Raw genomic sequence first — 20,264 nt, forward strand, 5'->3', positions numbered from 1 at the left:
CTTGATGGACCCTTGGTCTAACCCAGTATGGCATGTTCTTATGTCCACCATCTGCTGGAGACGGAGAATAATGGCAGGCTGATTGCCTGCAGGGGTAAATATACTGTGATGTCAGCTTTGCCCCATCTCCATCTTCTGGTAGAAGTGCATAACCCTCTTGTTCTGGATCCACCTGTCTAAATGCTAAGAAATTGAAGGTTTTTGTAATTTCTGGAAGCTAGTTTGGTTACTTGGCATTTTTCTGACCAGATGGCTCCTCTGCCCTGCGCCTTACCATCCTTAGTGTTGCATCTCTATTTGAAAAACCTCATGAAGATGAAAAAGCACTTTAAAAAGAAGTTTTCTTTCTGAATATCAATTAAGGTAGTGCTGTTGGAGGAGCACTCACATTCCTTGAGAAGGAAAGTGTTGATAGTGTACTCAAGTTGTTCCAATTCCTGTCTTCAAAATGTCTGTGGAGGGAAATTATTGAATATTTATGGTTTTCAGTAAAATGATAGAGGCAAGAGAAGGATAATATTACATGTTTTCTTTTAAAAAAGTATATTTTATTATCTTAAATAAATGTGCCTCTGATGCAGCCCAACACCACAAGTGTGTGAACCTAAAACATTCTGGATCCTGGCATACAACTGAATGCAGGAAATCCACAGTGAATGCGCTGGCCGTTCTCCAGCTGCCATAGGTGGTAGCTTTTGAAAATGCCATTCTTCCTAGCCATCATGGTGCAGTAATTTTGGCTACAGCATGCATGCAGTACTATTAACTCTTTACAAAAGTCAGATTTAAAGGTATAGTATATATATCTATCTCCCTGACTTTGCAAAGTCTGTATTGCTGCTTTTATAGAATTAACAAACTTGCTTCTTGAGATGGTGATGGACATCTGAATATTCTTACTGTGCCTAAAGAAATCACTAGCGTACAGTGCAAGCGCAACCAATTAGATGTTTGATCTGAAAAATAAACACAGCCACAACTTTTTGAATATGATGCACGTAAAGTTAAAACAGATTCCAGTTTTCAAAATGAGACTTGCCCTCATCATTAATTTTGTAATTGCAACATGGTCTGTGAAATTCCCTACCTGATTATGTCACACTACAACAACATATGGAACAGGTGGTTTATCATTTTCTCATCTGCATATACATTAGGTTAAATATATATATAATTAAATGTGATGAGTTTAAATATTTAGAGAAAATTATATACAAATTACTGAAATATAAATTTATGTATCAAAAAAAGCAACATTCAATTCTACGATTAGTTATGACACATGTAACATACAGACTGTCAGTTTTAGGATGTTGTAATTTTACTTAAGACAAGGACAATTCATGATATATTACAGAAGATATCTGTTGCAAGTAAGCATTTTGGACCCAAACATTATAAATCAGATGCCTAAAGTAATAAAACTTATATGTAAGCAAAATATTAAAACTAAATAAAATCCTAGAATTGATTTAATTTATTTGTATCTCAAAACTGAGAAGAAAGTACATTTCTTAAACTTAAATCGGTTTATAAAAGTGTTACAAAAATTTGTGATTACATTTTTTTGTTCTATTTCTTGTGTGTTTCAAACCAACGATCAAGAGCCATTTTCAATGTCCTGTTTGGGGTCAGAACAAGTGATTGTAGAGGAAGATTAGTCATGGGACTCGAACGTTTCTTTGTGCTGATCCAGTTTTCGATTGCCGTTCTTTCATAGGAATAACCATCTAAAAAAAAGGGAGAGCATAAACACATTTTTAAGTCAAATCTAATTTTTGAAAATGTGGAAAATGAGTTTGACTTAACTGTTTATAATCACTTAAACATATTTATTATGGAAAAAACTGGATACACTAGATACAGAGCCCATATTATTAAAATTAAATATATTATGAAGCTACCTGAATTAAAGTGAGGTTTAGTTTGAAAGGTGATCTTAATGCAACATGTTGAGTCAGAGGAGTTCAAAGCAGCTGTATGTAGATTCCTAATTTATTCACTTTATATACAAATGACATTACTGAGAAACTTTGAGATTTTCTCTTCCCACCTGTAATTTATTTATTTAATTTAATGAGGTTTATTACTTGCCAAAGATAGCAAGGCCCACTAAACAAGTACATCTATTAAAAACCAAAAAACAAAAATGCAGTAATACAAACCAAAATAAGCACATCATAAAATAGCTTAATAAAATATGTACATTATACAAAATAAGAGAAAAACAGATAAGAAAAGTAAGTCCAAGGATCAAATGAAAGCATGTGAGAATAAAGCAAGTTTGCTTACTGCAGGATGAATTAGCCATAACATGTGGGGTGACGTTATCCAATGGCGCCAAACAGACCCATCTCGTAACTCAGTAAAGTTTTACCACAGAGCATGTGAGGAAGTTCAATATCTTTGAGTGATATTGTGGAAGGATTAGAAGGAAAATTTTCTTTTTGTGGGTGACACTAAGATCTGCAACAGAGTGGACATGCCTGAAAGAGTGGAGAAAATGAAAACTGATCTAAGAAAACTTGAGTGGTCGAAGGTTTAGCATCTGGGATTCAATGTCAAGTAGTACAGAGTCATGCATTTGAGGTGCATAAATCCAAAGGAGATGTACATGATAGGGGGCAAAAGTCTGATGTGCATGGACTGGAGTGAGACACAGAGGTGATAGTTTCCGATGACCTGAAGGCAGTGAAGCAATGTGACAAAGTGGTATTAAAGTAATTCACCCAACAAGGTGGGTGTCTCGTACGTACTGGAAGGCAGTTGGACGGCAGTCGGCAGCAGTAATCTCCTTGCTCAGTGAAAAATAGAAATAAATCGGCGTTTGGAAATTTGTTTTGCAGATTTAAGTCCACTATGCGGTGTGGTTGTGAAGACCGGGTTGAGTATCGGATGTTTGACAATGTTGGAGTCCTTATAAAGTGATACCAAGCAGTGGAGTTGGAGGGGTTCAGTTTGTTATGTTTACAGATATTATTGAGAAACGGCGCTATTATGGGTCCGGACATGCGGTGACTGTATGGTGATTCAAAACCCCGTTCACGATAGAAAAGCATATGGTCAAAAATAAGAAGTGATATAACATTTTCCCTGAAGAAGCCCAATGAGGGTGAAACAAGGAGCCTTGTTGGATGAATTACTTTAATAATTCCAGTGGAAAGTACAGGAACATCGTTGGAACAAGGAAATTGGAGAACACATATTTAGGAGGGAATTGCTATATTAACCAATAGATATAGATTATTGGGTGATATTATAGACCATCGGGGCAGGTGGTGTGTTATTTTATGGGGATTGGGATTTTTAGAGGAGCGAGTGATGAGTGAATGTGACTATATATTAGTGGGTAAGGGTTGAGGGTATGGATTGTTATTATTGAGGGCATGTTCGGACATTTTGTATAATTAAATGCGTATAATACATAATTTGGTGAGGGTATATGTATATGTCTTTTATGATGCTTCTATAAGATTGTGTATGTACATTTTATCTATGTATTATGAAAAGTGCAATATAATAAATTTGTTTACTGGTTGTGAAACTAAAGAATACATATGATAAATTTTATTAATTAGAACATGTTTATACAGTATATGCGATAAATATTGTTATTAGTTACAAATTAATACTAGACAGAATGCAACTGGAAAAACTGGGCACTTTGTTTTTATATACGGATATGGCCAACAAGCATGGAAGTGTTCTTATATCTTGGTTCTGGTCCAGGTTAAAGAGGAATTTCATCAGATTAATCAACTTTGTGAATAGGAATTGAAGATTATTTGTCCCTCTTTCTGTTTTTTTTTCCTAAATGATCATGTAGTATGAATGGATATATATGGATGTGTTGTCTTGTATATGTTTTTAGCTATTTCTATCAGCTTTATATGTTTTTTCAAAAAATGAATGTGGAACAAGGAGTAAAACATTTTTTGATCTGTATCTTTTATCTCATTGGTTATACTGTTTTAGCATTTTGTGCAATATCATATAAATAAAATATATTTTAAAACAGGTAACTAGCCAGTGGACAAAAGTTTTCTAAAAATAATTTGCTCTTATTAAAAAAAATAAAGACAGACCTCTCTCTTTCTCCCTTACCCACTTTCTTCTTCCATCTAGCCAACAGTGTTGTTATCAAAAAAGAAAAAAAAACTACTTTGCACTCCTAGCCAGCCACCAATCACTGAAAATATCACCCTCCCTCTGTTTTTATCTCCCCTATCCAATCACTAGTTGATCATTTAAAAAAAAAAAAATTCCTCTCCTTTTCTCTCCTGCCAGTCAACAGTACTACTATTAATACCCTTTCTCCATAGACATTTTTTTTCCAGTTGGTGGCAGTACTGAGTCTGATATCTGGGAAGAGAGCAACAGTAACTGCGAGCATGAGACAGCATATGCTCCATTCTCAGGCCCTGCTATAGCCTCACCTCCTCCTGGCTTCTGTATGGGGAGGTGAGGCCTGAAAGCAGACAAGACCCTGACTTCGTTTGATAAAGGCTCATTAACATTCAGCTGCAACTGCTCCCCTCCCAAATATGAAGGGAGGATCAACTTGGTGAGCGTGTGGTACTTTATGTCCGGGAGGGTATAGAGTCCAACAGGATAAAGATCATACAAGAGACTAAATGTTCAGTAGAATCTATATGGATAGAAATCCCATGTGTGTTGGGTAAGAGTATAGTGATAGGAGTATACTACCGTCCACCTGAGCAAAATGGTCAGACAGATGATGAAATGCTAAGAGAAATCAGAGAAGCTAACCAATTTGGCAGTGCAGTAATAATGGAAGATTTCAATTGCCCCAAAATTGACTGGTTAAATGTAACATCAGGATATGCTAGAAACATAAAGTTCCTGGATGTAATAAACAACTGCTTCATGGAGCAATTGGTTCAGGAACCAACGAGAGAGGGAGCTATTTTAGATTTAATTCTTAGTGGATTTGGAGAGAGAGGTAACGGTGGTGGGGCCACTTGGCAATAGTGATCATAACATGATCAAATTTGAACTAATAACTGGAAAGGGGACAATAAGTAAATCTACAGCTGTAACACTAAATTTTCAAAAGGGAAACTTTGATAAAATGAGGAAAATACAAAAAAACTGAAAGGTGCAGTTGCAAAGGTTAAAAGTGTTCAACAGGTATGGACACTGTTTAAAAATACAATCTTGGACGCACAGTCCAGATGTATTCCACACATTAAGAAATGTGGAAGGAAGGCAAAACGATTACCGGCATGGTTAAAAGGTGAGGTGAAAGAGGCTATTTTAGCCAAAAATAATCCTTCAAAACTGGAAGGATCCATCGGAAGAAAATAGGAAAAAGCATAAGCATTGTAGAGTTAAGTGTAAAACACTGATAAGACAGGTGAAGAGAGAATTTGAAATTAAATTGACCATAGAGGCAAAAATTCATAATAAAAATTTTTAAAAATATATTCGAAGCAAGAAACAGTTGGACCGTTAGATGACCGAGAGGTTAAAAGGGCTCTTATTGAAGATAAGGCCATTGCAGAAAGACTAAATTAATTCTTTGCTTCTGTGTTTACTAATGAGGATGTTGGGGAGATACCAGTTCTGTAGATGGCTTTCAAGGGTGATGAGTCAGATGAACTGAAAGAAATCACTGTGAACCTGGAAGATGTAGTAGGCCAGATTGACAAACTAAAGAGTAGCAAATCACCTGGACCGGATGGTATGCATCCTGGGGTTCTAAAGGAACTAAAAAATGAAATTTCTGATCTATTAGTTAAAATTTGTAAACTATCATTAAAATCATTCATTGTACCTGAAGACTGGAGGGTGGCCAATGTAACCCCGATATTTAAAAAGGGCTCGATGGAAGATCTGGGAAACTATAGAACAGTGAGCCTGACTTCGGTACTGGGAAAAATAGTGGAAACTATTCTAAAGATCAAAATCACAGATCATATACAAGACATGGTTTAATAGAACACAGTCAACATGGATTTACCCAAGGGAAGTCTTGCCTAATAAATCTGCTTCATTTTTTTAAAGAGGTTAATAAACATGTAGATAAAGGTGAACTGGTAGATGTAATGTATTTGGATTTTCAGAAAGCATTTGACAAAGTCCCTCATGAGAGACTTCTAAGAAAACTAAAAAGCCATGGGATAGGAGGCGATGTCCTTTCGTGGATTACAAACTGGTTAAAAGACAGGATCAGAGAGCAGGATTAAATGGTCAATTTTCTCAGTGGAAAAGGGTAAACAGTAGAGGGCCTCAGGGATCTGTACTTGGACCAGTGCTTTTCAATATAGTGGATAATACATTGAAATCGTTGGCTCAGTGTGCTGCAACAGTCAAAAAAGCAAACAGAATGTTAGGAATTATTAGGAAGGAAATGGTTAATAAAACAGAAAATGTCATAATGCCTCTGTATTGTTCCATGGTGAGTACTGTGTACAGTTCTGGTCACCGCATCTCAAAAAATATATAGTTGTACTGGAGAAGGTACAGAGAAGGGCGACAAAATGATAAAGGGGATGGAACAGCTCCCCTATGAGGACATCCTGAAGAGCTTAGGGCTGTTCAGCTTGGAGAAGAGATGGTTGAGGGGGGATATGATAGAGGTCTTGAACGCTTAGATGTGAATTGGTTATTTACACTTTTGGATAATAGAAGAACTAGGGGGCACTCCATGAACTTAGCAAGTAGCACATTTAAGACTAATCGGAGAAAATTCTCTCTCACTCAACACACAATTAAGCTCTGGAATTTGTTGCCAGAGGATGTGGTTAGTGCAGTTAGTGTAGCTGGGTTCAAAAAAGGTTTGGAGAAGTTATTGGAGAAGTCCATTAACTGCTATTAATCACGTTGACTTAGGGAATGGCCTCTGCTTTAACTGGCATCAGTAGCATGGGATCTTCTTAGTGTCTGGGTACTTGCCAGGTTCTAGTAGCCTGGTTTGGCCTCTGTTGGAAACAGGATGCTGGGCTTGATAGAATCTTGGTCTGACCCAGCATGGCAATTTCTTATGTTCTTAAGTCTCAGGACTGGCCCCAACTGGAAAAAATAGTCTGCAGTTCAAAAGGGTAGGTTAGGAAAAGTCTCTGCTGCTTGTGATGCAGAGTGCAGTGCAGTGTGTACAACTGCACGGAAGGTCTCACTTCCTCCTCCTCCTACAATCACCATTGCTCCGCCGACCAGTGGAAGTGCTGCTGGAGTCTGGTGCCAGTCCATGGATTGGTGGTTGAGTAACACTGGGATACAGCACCATAAAGTTCCATTTACAACTAGTCAGAGAATTTTCCTGTCCTTAGCCATGGGCACAAAAAGCAGCTCCCTCTAGAACACACCTACTATGGAACATGAGTCCAACTCCTAGGTGCTGCTACTGATTGATGGCCAAGACTCCCTCCCCTCAAGAGTTGTGCATGCTGTCTCTGCCTACCAAGCCCCCTGACCTGCCTGGACAATAAAAGATCTGATCCAGGAATGAAATTGGTCCTCGGCACTGTTATGCACAGCACTTGCTACTGAGCCTTCCAAAATTATTTCCTCACCCTCAATTTAGAGAAGAAGCACTTCCTATACTAATTACATGAGAGTTGTGGTTATCTGGAGTGGCCTTAGAAAGTCTGCTCAGCTTTTTATTTTTTTTACATCAACAGACTTGACACTTTCATGGGAAAACATCTCTAATAGCTAACATATTGTACCTCTCATAGTTACTCACTTGCAGGATTACACTCAGAAGGGCGCATCTAAACCCATAGATGGATAATATTGACAACTGCTATGATAAAATGTCAATCCTTAAAAGAGACATGAAGGCTACAACGAGTTCAGTTTATACATGCATCAAGCATAGTACCCTTGATATGGTTTACTGGGGCTTTTCCTCAAAAAAACCTAACTGTAACCCAACTGTTGCTTTCCAGTGTGGTTTTTCCATCTTCTGTTCCATCTTCCCATTTTTCTTAGGATAAAAATAGGATAAAACATAAGCATTGTCAAGTTAAGTGTAAAACATTGATAAGACAGGCGAAGAGAGAATTTGAAATGAAGTTGGCCATAGAGGCAAAAACTCATAATAAAAACTTTTTAAAATATATCCAAAGCAAGAAACCTGTGAGGGAGTTGGTTGGACCATTAGATGACCGAAGGGTTAAAGGGGCTCTTAGGGAAGATAAGGCCATTGCAGAAAAACTAAATGAATTCTTTGCTTCCATGTTTACTAATGAGGATATTGGGGAGATACCAGTTCCGGAGATGGTTTTCAGGGGTGATGAGTCAGACGAACTGAATGAAATCATTGTGAACCTGGAAGATGTAGTAGGCTAGACTGACAAACTAAAGAGTAGCAAATCACCTGGACCGGATGGTATGCATCCTAGGGTACTGAAGGAACTAAAAAATGAAATTTCTGATCTATTAGTTAAAATTTGTAACCTATCACTAAAATCATTCATTGTACCTGAAGACTGGCCAATCTAACCCCAATATTTAAAAAAGGTTCCAGGGGCGATTCGGGTAACTATAGACCAGTGAGCCTAACTTCAGTGCCGGGAAAAATAGTGGAAACTATTCTCAAAATCAAAATCATAGAGCATATAGAAAGACATGATTTAATGGAACACAGTCAACACGGATTTACCCAAGGGAAGTCTTGCCTAACAAATCTGCTTCATTTTTTTGAAGGGGTTAATAAACATGTGGATAAAGGTGAACCGGTAGATATAGAGTATTTGGATTTTCAGAAGGCATTTGACAAAGTCCCTCATGAGAAGCTTCTATGAAAACTAAAAAGTCATGGGATAGGGGGCGATGTCCTTTCATGGATTACAAACTGGTTAAAAGACAGGAAACAGAGAGTAGGATTAAATGGTCAATTTTCTCAGTGGAAAAGGGTAAACAGTGGAGTGCCTCAGGGATCTGTATTTGGACCGGTGCTTTTCAATATATATATATATATATATATATATATATATATAAATGATCTGGAAAGGAATACGACGAGTGAAGTTATCAAATTTGCGGATGATACAAAATTATTCAGAGTAGTTAAATCACAAGCAGTTAAATCACAAGCAGTTAAATCACAAGTAGTTAAATCCAAATGGCAGATGAAATTTAATGTGGATAAGTGCAAGGTGATGCATATAGGGAAAAATAACCCTTGCTGTAGTTACACAATGTTAGGTTCTATATTAGGAGCTACCACCCAGGAAAAAGATCTAGGCATCATAGTGGATAATACTTTAAAATAGTCGGCTCAGTGTGCTGCAGCAGTCAAAAAAACAAACAGAATGTTAGGAATTATTAGGAAGGAATGGTTAATAAAACGGAAAATGTCATAATGCCTCTATATCGCTCCATGGTGAGACCACACCTTGAATACTGTGTACAATTCTGGTCGCTGCATCTCAAAAAAAGATATAGTTGCAATGGAGAAGGTACAGAGAAGGGCAACCAAAATGATAAAGGGGATGGAACAGCTCCCCTATGAGGAAAGGCTGAAGAGGTTAGGGCTGTTCAGCTTGGAGAAGAGACGGCTGAGGGGGATACGATAGAGGTCTTTAAGATCATGAGAGGTCTTGAACGAGTAGATGTGACTCGTTATTTACATTTTCAAATAATAGAAGGACTAGGGGGCACTCCATGAAATTAGCAAGTAGCACATTTAAGACTAATCAGAGAAAATTATTTTCACTGAACGCACAATAAAGCTCTGAAATTTGTTGCCAGAGGATGTGGTTAGTGCAGTTAGTGTAGCTGGGTTCAAAAAAGGTTTGGATAAGTTCTTGGAGGAGAAGTCCATTAACGGCTATTAATCAAGTTTACTTAGGGAATAGCCACTGCTATTAATTGCATCAGTAGCATGGGATCTTCTTAGTGTTTGGATAATTGCCAGGTTCTTGTGGCCTGGTTTGGCCTCTGTTGGCAACAGGATGCTGGGTTTGATGGACCCTTGGTCTGACCAAGCATGGTGACTTCTTATGTTCTTATCTCTTTATTTGAAGATCACCCTTAGCTAGGTAGTATAAAATGCATGATGCCATTAGGCCTACTTATTATGAGTGAAAATGAGTTTTACTTACCTGTACCAATTGTTCACAAGCAACAGCAGCTCAGTATAGTCACATAAGCCAATCTCCCCCCTTTTTACAAATTATTCTTAATCACTTTCCATCTTGTGAATACAACAGAACTAAAATTGGAAGAGTGTTATATGAGTCCTTTTCCAAACATGCTCTGAGGCTTTTTAAAAAAAAAAAATTTTTTAGGGAAGCTTTCCAGATCATACGATCTATTTATGTAATTGAATTGTTATTATCAGAGAACAACTGTATAGGCAAGTTTTATTTTGCTGTCTACATTTAGAGGGCAGCCTCTTTGGCTGGCAAAGTGAAGGTGTTTATAAAGAAGGTCAAGGACCTAAATCATGATGTACTAGCGACCTGCTGCATCTTGCAGACCAAGGCTTTCATTGCTAAAATACTGGAGAATTGGCTTGGTGTTAAAGGAAAACAGTAAAGATGGTGAACTGAATAAAATATTGCATTTTCATGTTGTGTGAAGAAATGAGAGCACAGCATCAGAGTTTTCCTTTTTCAAACTGACACACTGGCACTCATATGGAATGTTCTTCTTCATATGAATGAGCCGAGTAGAAATAAACATGTTATCTTCGGAAAGCTTAATGTACACAAATGATCAGCACTAAAGGAGGGGAATAGCCGCCTAGTGGTTAGAGCAGTGGGCTTTGAACCAAGGAGACAAGGGTTCAAATTCCACTGCCGCTCCTTGTGAACTTGGGCAAGTCACTTTATTCTCCATTGCCTCAGGTACAAACTTACGGGTTTTCGACGTGCTAGCTTCACACCTTATACAGTAAGGGGTAACAGCGCGTCAAAAACTCGCATCCAACCACCCCGAAACTAATAGCGCCCGCAACATGCAAATGCATGTTGATGGCTCTATTAGTTTTTCCGGAGTGATTCAGAAAGTAAAATGTGCAGCCAAGCCGCACATTTTACTTTCAGAAATTACCGCCTGCCAAAAGGCTGGCGTTAATTTCTGCCGGCGCCGGGGAAGTGTACAGAAAAGCAGAAAAAACTGCTTTGCTGTACACCCTCCAACTTAATATCATAGCGATATTAAGTCTGAGGCCCCAAAATAAAAAAAAAGAAAAATTTAAAAATGGCCAGTGGCCCGTGGGTTGGAAGACGGACACTCAATTATGCCGGCGTCCATTTTCCGAACCCGTAGCTGTCAGTGGGCTTGAGAACCGACGCCGGCAAAATTGAGCGTCAGCTGTCAAACCCGTTGACAGCCGTTGCTCCTATCAAAAAGGAGGCGTTAGGGACGCGCTAGTGACCCTAGCGCCTCTTTTTACCGCGGGCCCTCATTTGCATGCAGGCCGATATCAAATCGTGTGCACAGGAGAGTGGGCGCTTGCCCGCTCTCCTGTACTTTTTTCTGTATCGGCCCATTAGATTGCAAACCCTCTGGGAAAGGAGAAATACCTGAATGTAATCCACTTTGAAGTGCCGAAAAGCAGAAAATAAAAATGAGATAAATAAATAAATATGTAGGTAAAAGCTACCAAACCCAGCCATCTAATGTGAAATACAGAAATCTACATTGTAAAACATCCCATCACCAAAGCCTCCAAATGCCCTTTCTGCCCAGTTTTCTTACTTCACCTCTGCTATTAAGTGTGCTATTAGCACTAATATATAGATTATAATTTAAACGTTTGAATGTTTTTTCATATATATTCTTTTCAGCTACATGAACAGCACTTAGCAACAAAAAACTCTGTAGACCCTGCACATTGCTCTTTCCTACTCCACAATAGAGGCATTGCTAGGAACTCAAAAGATCTAAGGCTGGCTGTAGTCTAAGTGAAGTAGTGTTCTTTAAGAAAGAGTGGCCCTCTAAAAATGTGGACTCTTTTCCTTTTGCAATCAAAGGTTGCATATTCAGTCCAGGCAGCCCTCTCTAATACCACAGATTTGGCTGATTATACAATCAACAGAAGGCCACCCAGATGTAGCGGGCACCCTTTGAGTCAATCACCCCTATGGTCAAGCCGCTCTCACCGAAATAATAAAACTCATGGAAACATAGAAACATAATGATGACAGAAAAGGACCAACCAGTCCATCCAGTCTGCCCAGCAAGCTTATGTTAGCATCTGCCACGTAGTATTTGTCGCACCATATAGGTCACCCCATATTTAGTTTCCCAAACCGTCAAAGTCAGGGCCCTAGTTGGTTGCTGTCTGAGTCCAATTTCCTGTTACCTCTTGCCATTGAAGCAGAAAGCAATGTTGGAGTTGCATCGAAACTATCAGTCTTATTGGTTAAGGGTAGTAGCTGCCACATCAGCAAGTTACCCTAATGCACGCTTTTCAATCTTTCACTGATTTAGTCCGTGAAGAAATATTTCCTGATGTTCGTTCTGAGTCGTCCTCCCAGGAGTTTCATTACGTGACTCCTAGTTCTACTGATTTCTTTCCAAAGGAAAAGGTTTGTCGATTGTGCATCATTAAAACCTTTCAGGTATCTGAAGGTCTGTATCATATACCCCCCTGCACCTCCTCTGCTCCAGAGTATACATATTTAAGTTAATCAATCTCTCCTCACAAGTCAATTGAAGGAGACCCCCCCACCATTTTTGTTGCCCTTCTCTGGATCATCTCCATCCAGAACTGAACACAATACTCCAGGTGAGGCCTCACCAATGACTTGTACAAGGGAATCATCACCTCCTTTTTCTTATTGGCAATTCCTCTCTCTATGCAGCCCAGCAATCTTTTGGCTTTAGCTATTGTCTTATCACATTGCTTCTCCATCTTCAGATTCCTATACACTATCACCCCAAGGTCCCTCTCTCCTGCTCTGTGCCCAATAGCCCTTCACCCCCATCACATACAGCTCTTTTGGATTACCACACCCCAGATACATGACTCTGCACTTCTTGGCATTGAATCCCAGATGCCATATCTTTGAACACTGTTCAAGCTTCCTTAAATCGTGTTTCATTCTCTCTACTCCTTATGGCGTGTCCACTCTGTTGCAGAACTTAGTATCATCCGTAAACAGACAAACTTTACCTTCTATCCCTTCCGCAATGTCGCTTACAAAGATATTGAATAGGACCAGACCAACACCAATCCATGTGGCACTCCGCTTAACACTGTTCTCTCTTCAGAGTAGGTTCCATTTACCATCACACAATGTCTTCTACCTGTCAACCAGTTTATAATCCACACCACCTTGGTGCTCACTCCCAAGCTTCTCATTTTATTCATAAGCCTCCTATGCGGGAGGCTTATGAATCAAATGCTTTGCTGAACTTCAAATAGATCACACTGAGCGCTCTTCTTTGATCCAATTCTTTAGTCATCCAATCAAAAAAATCAATCAGATTTGTCTGACAGGAGCTTTCCCTGGTGAGGGCATGCTGCATTGGGATGAACAATCCTCCTGACCTTAGATAGTTCACTATCTTTTCTTTCAGCAGAGTCTCCATTAATTTTCCCACCAATGAGGTGAGGCAAACCGACCTGTGGTTTCCAGCCTCTTCTCTGCTCCCACTCTTGTGAAGCGGGACCACCACTGCTCTTCTGCAATCACTTTGCACCACTCTAGCTTCCAGGGACTAAACTGAACAGGTCACTTAGCAGATCCACCAGCACATCTCTGATTTCCCTCAGTATCCTGGGATGAACCTCATCAAGCCCCACGGCTTTTTCACTTTCAGTTTTCCTAGCTCTTCCCATACATTCTCTTCTGTAAATGGAGTTTCGTCTACTCCACACACATCCACAGTCTTCTTAACTAGTGACAGTCCTTCTCCAGGGTCTTCTTTAGTGAACACTGAACTGAAGTTATGTGTTTAATATTTCCGCCATTTTTTGTCTCTCTCCACACATTGATCCTTGTAACCTTTCAATTTCACTATACCACTTCAGATCTTTGTCCTTTCTCTGATATATTTGAAAAATGTTTTGTCACATTACTTTACCTCTTTGGCAATACCTTTTTCTGCCTGACGTTTTGCTTTCTTGATTACTTTCTTAATCTCCCTCAGTTTCACCAGATATTCTTCCCTGTGTTCCTCGTTTTGGGACCCTTTATATTTCTTGAACATGGTTCTTTTTGCTTTTATTATGTCAGCCATCTCCTTTGAGAACCAGATCAATTTCTTATTTCTCTTACTTTTGTTTACTTTTCTAATATACAGATTTGTTGCTTTTGTAATTGCTCCTTTTAGTTTGGCCCACTGTTGTTCCATCTCTCCCATTTTCTCCTTCTCTTCTAGTTCTACCTCCAGGTATGTCCCTATTTCGAAAAAGTCCTTATTTTTGAAATGCAAAACTCGGGTCTTCGTGTGACTTCTCCGTATCCTATTTGCGATGTCAAACCATACCATTTAATGATCACTGGTGCTCAGGTGGGCACCCACCTGGACATTAGAGACATTATTCCCGTTAGTAAGCATATCTCCCTCCCTTGTGGGTTCCATTACCATTTGTTTGAAGAGAGCCCCTTGAACGGCATCCACTATCTCTCTACTTCTAGTAGATTCCGCAGAATGGATTCTCCAGTCTACATCTGGCAGATTAAAGTCTCCAACAATCAACATTTCTCCCTTCTTTCCAACCTTTTGGATGTCTTTGTCCAGATCTCTGTCTAGTTTTTCTGTTTGAGTTGGAGGCCTGTAAAAATGGATGCACCATCTTTTTTTTTTGTTTGTTTGTTTTTTTTAGGATGACCCATAATGCTTCTTCTCTACCCCACATTCCTTGCAGTTCAGTTGCTTGGATATTGTTTTTGACATAAAGAGCTACTCCTCCCCCTTTTCTGTCCTCTTTGTCCTTCCTTAACAATTTATAGCCCGGTATGGCTGTATCCCAATCATGAGAATCCGTGAACCATGTCTCCGTAACAGCAACAGTGTCCAAGTCTGCCTTTACCATTAGGGCCTGCAGTTATAGCTTTCCAGTTTTTCTCCCTTGATTTGTTGCACTTCCTAGGCACCTTTTCTGCTTTTTTGAGCTGATTGATTTTGTTATTTTGTCCTCCAACATCTTGTATTGCTTGGGGGTGACATGTCAATTTCATTGAATATCTACTGCCACCCCCATTCTTCAGTTTAAATGTCTGATAATATATGATTTGAATTTCTCACTCAGCATCCTCCTTCCTGCTACAGACAAATGTAGACCATCCTTACCATATATCCTTTTACTGCTCCATACATGACCCCAGCCTCCAATTTATTCAAAACCACTTTCTGTAGACCAGGTTTTGAGCCAGGAATTGAAATTATTTATACAGCATAGCTTCTCATTTCCCTTTCCAAGAACAGGTAATACTTCTGAAAAGGCAATGGTCTTTCCAGTGTGTCTTATCTTTCCTAGATTTTGGACATTTTTTTGTACTTCATGGATACCATTTCTATTGAGATCACTGGTCCCCAGATGGATGATAACACTGATATCAAAGTTCCTTCTTTCTTCTTCAATGACTTGGACTATCTGGTTTGCATTTCTACTAGCTGAGGATCCTGGAAAGCGCAGTTGCTTACCTGTAACAGGTGTTCTCCTAGGACAGCAGGATGTTAGTCCTCACACATCGGTGACATCACAAGATGGAGCCCAGCACAGAAAACTTCTGTCAAAGTTTCTAGAAACTTTGGCTGGCACACTGAGCATGCCCAGCATGCCACTATCCCTGCGTTCACGTGGGGGTCTCTCTTCAGTCGTGTACATAGATACAAGAAAAGAACAAAACAACCAGAAGAATCCAACTCTGCGGGGCAGTTGGCGGTTTTCATGAGGACTAACATCCTGCTGTCCTAGGAGAACACCTGTTACAGGTAAGCAATTGTGCTTTCTCCTAGGACAAGCAGGTTGGTAGTCCTCACACATGGGTGAATCCCTAGCTACAGGCTGGACCCGAACCAGCAAGTGCCAATGGGCACAACAGCAGAGATGCTGGTGGTAATTGCGGAGACAGCCTGAACAAAAAACAAAAGGTCTACAATGGAAGAGTTGGAGTCACAGCTGAAAAAGGTTTCGTAGGACGAGATTGGCCGAATCTGCTATCCCACCGGCCATCCCTGTCCAGACAATAATGTACAGCAAAAGAATGAAGGGAAATTCATGTCCCAACTTTGCAGATCTTTCTCAATGGAACTGCACGCAGGTAGGTCACAGAGGTCGCCACGATCCTATGGAGTGCGCCATTGCATGGCCCCTCCAGGTGCTGGCCCGCTTGGTCATAGCAGAAAGAAATACAGTCTCTAGCCAGGTAGAAAGAGTCTGCTTAGTAACGGCCCTGCCCTGCCGGTTGGAGTCAAACAAGATAAACAGCTAGGGGGACAGCCTGTGGCCCGCTGTACGGTCCAGTTAGAAGGCCAGGGCCCTCTTACAATCCAGGGTGTGCAGCGCCCTCTCTCCTGGGTCAGCATGAGGCCGGGGAAAGCAAGTAGGCAGCACAACAGACTGGTTAAGATGGAAGTCTGTAATCACCTTTGGCAGGAACGTGGGGTGTGGGCGCAGAACCAACCTGTCATGACAGAATCTAGTATAGGGCGGATAAGTCATAAGGCATGGTAGGCCTGATTGACAAACTGAAGAGTGGTAAATCACGTGGACCGGATGGTATACATCCCAGGGTTCTGAAGGAACTCAAAAATGAAATTTCAGACCTATTAGTAAAAATTTGTAACCTATCATTAAAATCGTCCATTGTACCGGAAAACTGGAGGATAGCTAATGTAACCCCAATATTTAAAAAGGGCTCCAGGGGCAATCCGGGAAACTACAGACCGGTTAGCCTGACTTCGGTGTCAGGAAAAATAGTGGAAAGTGTTCTAAACATCAAAATCACAGAACATATAGAAAGACATGGTTTAATGGAACAAAGTCAACATGGCTTTACCCAAGGCAAGTCTTGCCTCACAAATCTGCTTCACTTTTTTGAAGGAGTTAATAAGCATATGGATAAAGGTGAACCGGTAGATGTAGTGTACTTGGATTTTCAGAAGGCGTTTGACAAAGTTCCTCATGAGAGGCTTCTAGGAAAAGTAAAAAGTCATGGGATAAGTGGAGATGTCCTTTCATAGATTACAAACTGGCTAAAAGACGGGAAATAGAGAGTAGGATTAAATGGACAATTTTCTCAGTGGAAGGGAGTGGGCAGTGGAGTGCCTCAGGGATCTGTATTGGGACCCTTACTTTTCAATATATTTATAAATGATCTGGAAAGAAATACGACGAGCGAGGTAATCAGATATGCAGATGATACAAAATTGTTCAAAGTAGTTAAATCACAAGCAGATTGTGATAAATTGCAGGAAGACCTTGTGAGACTGGAAAATTGGCCATCGAAATGGCAGATGAAATTTAATGAGAATAAGTGCAAGGTGATGCATATAGGGAAAAATAACCCATGCTATAGTTACACAATGTTAGGTTCCATATTAGGTGCTACCACCCAAGAAAGAGATCTAGGCGTCATAGTGGATAACACATTTGATAATTATATTTTGTAATACATATCCCATTTTTTCCCATCATTTGTTATATTTATTACATTGTATCCATTTTTTAGTTAAAATTGTTATATGTAAACCGATGTGATGGCATTGCTGAATATTGGTATATAAAAGCTAAATAAATAAATAAATAATGGATAACGTTAAAATCATTGGTTCAGTGTGCTGTGGCAGTCAAAAAAGCAAACAGAATGTTGGGAATTATTAGAAAGGGAATGGTGAATAAAATGGAAAATGTCATAATGCTTCTGTATCGCTCCATGGTGATACCGCACCTTGAATACTGTGTACAATTCTGGTCGCCGCATCTCAAAAAAGATATAATTGTGATGGAGAAGGTACAGAGAAGGGTGACCAAAATAATAAAGGGAATGGAACAGCTCCCCTATGAGAAAAGACTAAAGAGGTTAGGACTTTTCAGCTTGGAGAAGAGACAGCTGAGGGGGGATATGATAGAGGTGTTTAAAATCATGAGAGGTCTAGAACGGGTAGATGTGAATCGGTTATTACTCTTTCAGATAATAGAAAGACTAGGGGGCACTCCATGAAGTTAGCATGTGGCACATCTAAAACTAATCGGAGAAAGTTCTTCTTCACTCAACGTACAATTAAACTCTGGAATTTGTTGCCAGAGATGTGGTTAGTGCAGTTAGTATAGCTGTGTTTAAAAAAGGATTGGCTAAGTTCTTGGAAGAGAAGCCCATTACCTGCTATTAATTAAGTTGACTTAGAAAATAGCCACTGCTATTACTAGCAACGGTAACACAGAATAGACTTAGTTTTTGGGTACTTGCCAGGTTCTTATGGCCTGGATTGGCCACTGTTGGAAACAGGATGCTGGGCTTGATGGACCCTTGGTCTGACCCAGCATGGCATGTTCTTATGTAACCCTGCATGCTGACATCACCACTATGAAGAAGACAAACTTCCATGTCAAATGCTTGAGAGCGCAGTGGTTCAAAAAGTGGCTTCATCAGCTGGGCTAGTACCACGTTCAGGCCCCATGAGACTGCAGGGGGCCGCAGCTGAAGTAGCACATGATAAGTTGCACCGAGATGGGCAAACCGTCCATATCTTGATGGTACTATGAGGTACACCCGTATGAAATTGATCTTAAGACCCGCCTCCGAGAGGTGCAGAAGATAGTCCAAGAGTTGTCGGATGGGGCACGAGAAGAAATCGAGACCATTCTGCTCACCATATTGTGAACCTCTTCCACTTTAAGGCGTAAGACTGCCAGGTGGATGGCTTCCTGGAAGCCACCAGGACCCTGGTCACATCCTCCGAAAAGGCCAGGGGTTGCAGGATCAACCTTTCAACATCCATGCTGTGAGGGACAGTACACAGAGGTTGGGATGGCATAGCCTGCCCTGATCCTAGGAGAGGAGATGGGAAGCTGTCCCCAGAAGGATAGGATTTCACTTGGACAGTTGCCGCAGAAGCGGGAACCATACCAGCTGTGGCCAATGCAGGGCGACATGGATGCCCGGTCTTTAACTATTTATTTATTTATATGGAGACTTTTCTATACCGGTTATTCGTGATGACATTATATCGGTTTACATTATAACAGCAGGTGGAAATTGCAAAGAACAGGTAACGGGGGGGGGGGGGGGGGGGGGGGGGAATGAGATACATAGGAACAGAAGCTTGGAAGGAAGGTCTTGGCGAAATTTCAGGAGAATCTTCAACACTAATGGAAGAGGTGGATAGGCATACAGGAGGCCAGTCCCCCAATAGACTGCAAAGGCATCCTTGGGTGGCCCGCTGTCCGACCTGGACAGAGAGAAGTACCGTGACACCTTTGTGATGCTGGAGAAGGCGAACAGATCCACATCCGGAATCCCCCAGAGAAGGAAGGGCCGATCTGCTACCGCCAGTTTCAGGGACCACTCATGAGATTGGAAGGTGTGGCTCAGCCGATCTGCTAGGGTGTTCTTTGCACCCGCCAGATACACGGCCCGGAGAAACAGCCCCTGCGCCAGTGCCCAGATCCAGATATGCACTGCCTCCTGACGAAGGAGGAAGGACCTGGGAACCCTCTGCTTGTTGATATACCAAATGGCCACTTGGTTGTCCGCCCAAACAAGGATGATCTTGTTGGCCAAGCGATCCCCGAAGGCTCATATGGTGTACCGCATTGCCCTCAATTCCAAGAGGTTTATCTGGAACTGCAACTCCTGTGCAGTCCAGAAACCCTGTGTACGGAGACCATCGATGTAGGCTCCCCACCCCAGGTGGGACGCGTCCCTGGTCAGCACAACCTGAGGCGAGGGTGCCCAAATGGAATAGCCCGCTCTAGCATAATCATAGCAAAAAACATAAAATACTACAATAATACAATTAAGATAAATTCTAACCTAAAAATAAAATAAAATTACAAATAGTTTAATACAAATAAAATATACAAAGTGCATAAAAGAAAACATCAGCATAAAAGCAGCACCCTCTCAATCAGACACAGCCCTTAATCACGTTTTGATTTAGTAATCTGGATTCTATATTTAGAAAGCAGGATTTGGGTGGAAGGGTTCTTTCGCCAATACCTTTCTTTTGCTCTTAAGACCCTTTTTACATCTTTTAAATCCGAGGAGTACCAGGGAGCATTAAACTTTTTTTTTTTTTGACATTCATCTGTTTTCTAATGACTGGGCTAAGTTTTTCCACAAGTGACTGAACTATATCAAACCAAAAGCCCACTGCCCTATTAATAT

General features: G+C 40.4%; 1 protein-coding gene across 4 annotated transcripts in view; it reads right to left on the reverse strand.

The window, feature by feature from the left end:
* Positions 1–433: 433 nt before the first annotated feature.
* The window catches only part of WDSUB1 (WD repeat, sterile alpha motif and U-box domain containing 1), a 145,931-nt gene continuing 126,100 nt past the window's right edge, over positions 434–20,264 (reverse strand). For 3 of the 4 annotated variants that reach the window (XM_029605557.1, XM_029605551.1, XM_029605556.1), the window contains one exon: positions 524–1,730. In XM_029605557.1, coding sequence (XP_029461417.1) covers positions 1,573–1,730 — 158 coding nt within the window. In that variant the 3' untranslated portion in view covers positions 524–1,572. Of the gene's footprint in view, positions 453–523; positions 1,731–20,264 lie in introns of those variants that run through there. The other variant, XM_029605552.1, reaches the window with a different exon arrangement.

Source organism: Rhinatrema bivittatum, chromosome 6 (assembly GCF_901001135.1).
Source record: "Rhinatrema bivittatum chromosome 6, aRhiBiv1.1, whole genome shotgun sequence".
Lineage (NCBI taxonomy): Eukaryota > Metazoa > Chordata > Amphibia > Gymnophiona > Rhinatrematidae > Rhinatrema > Rhinatrema bivittatum.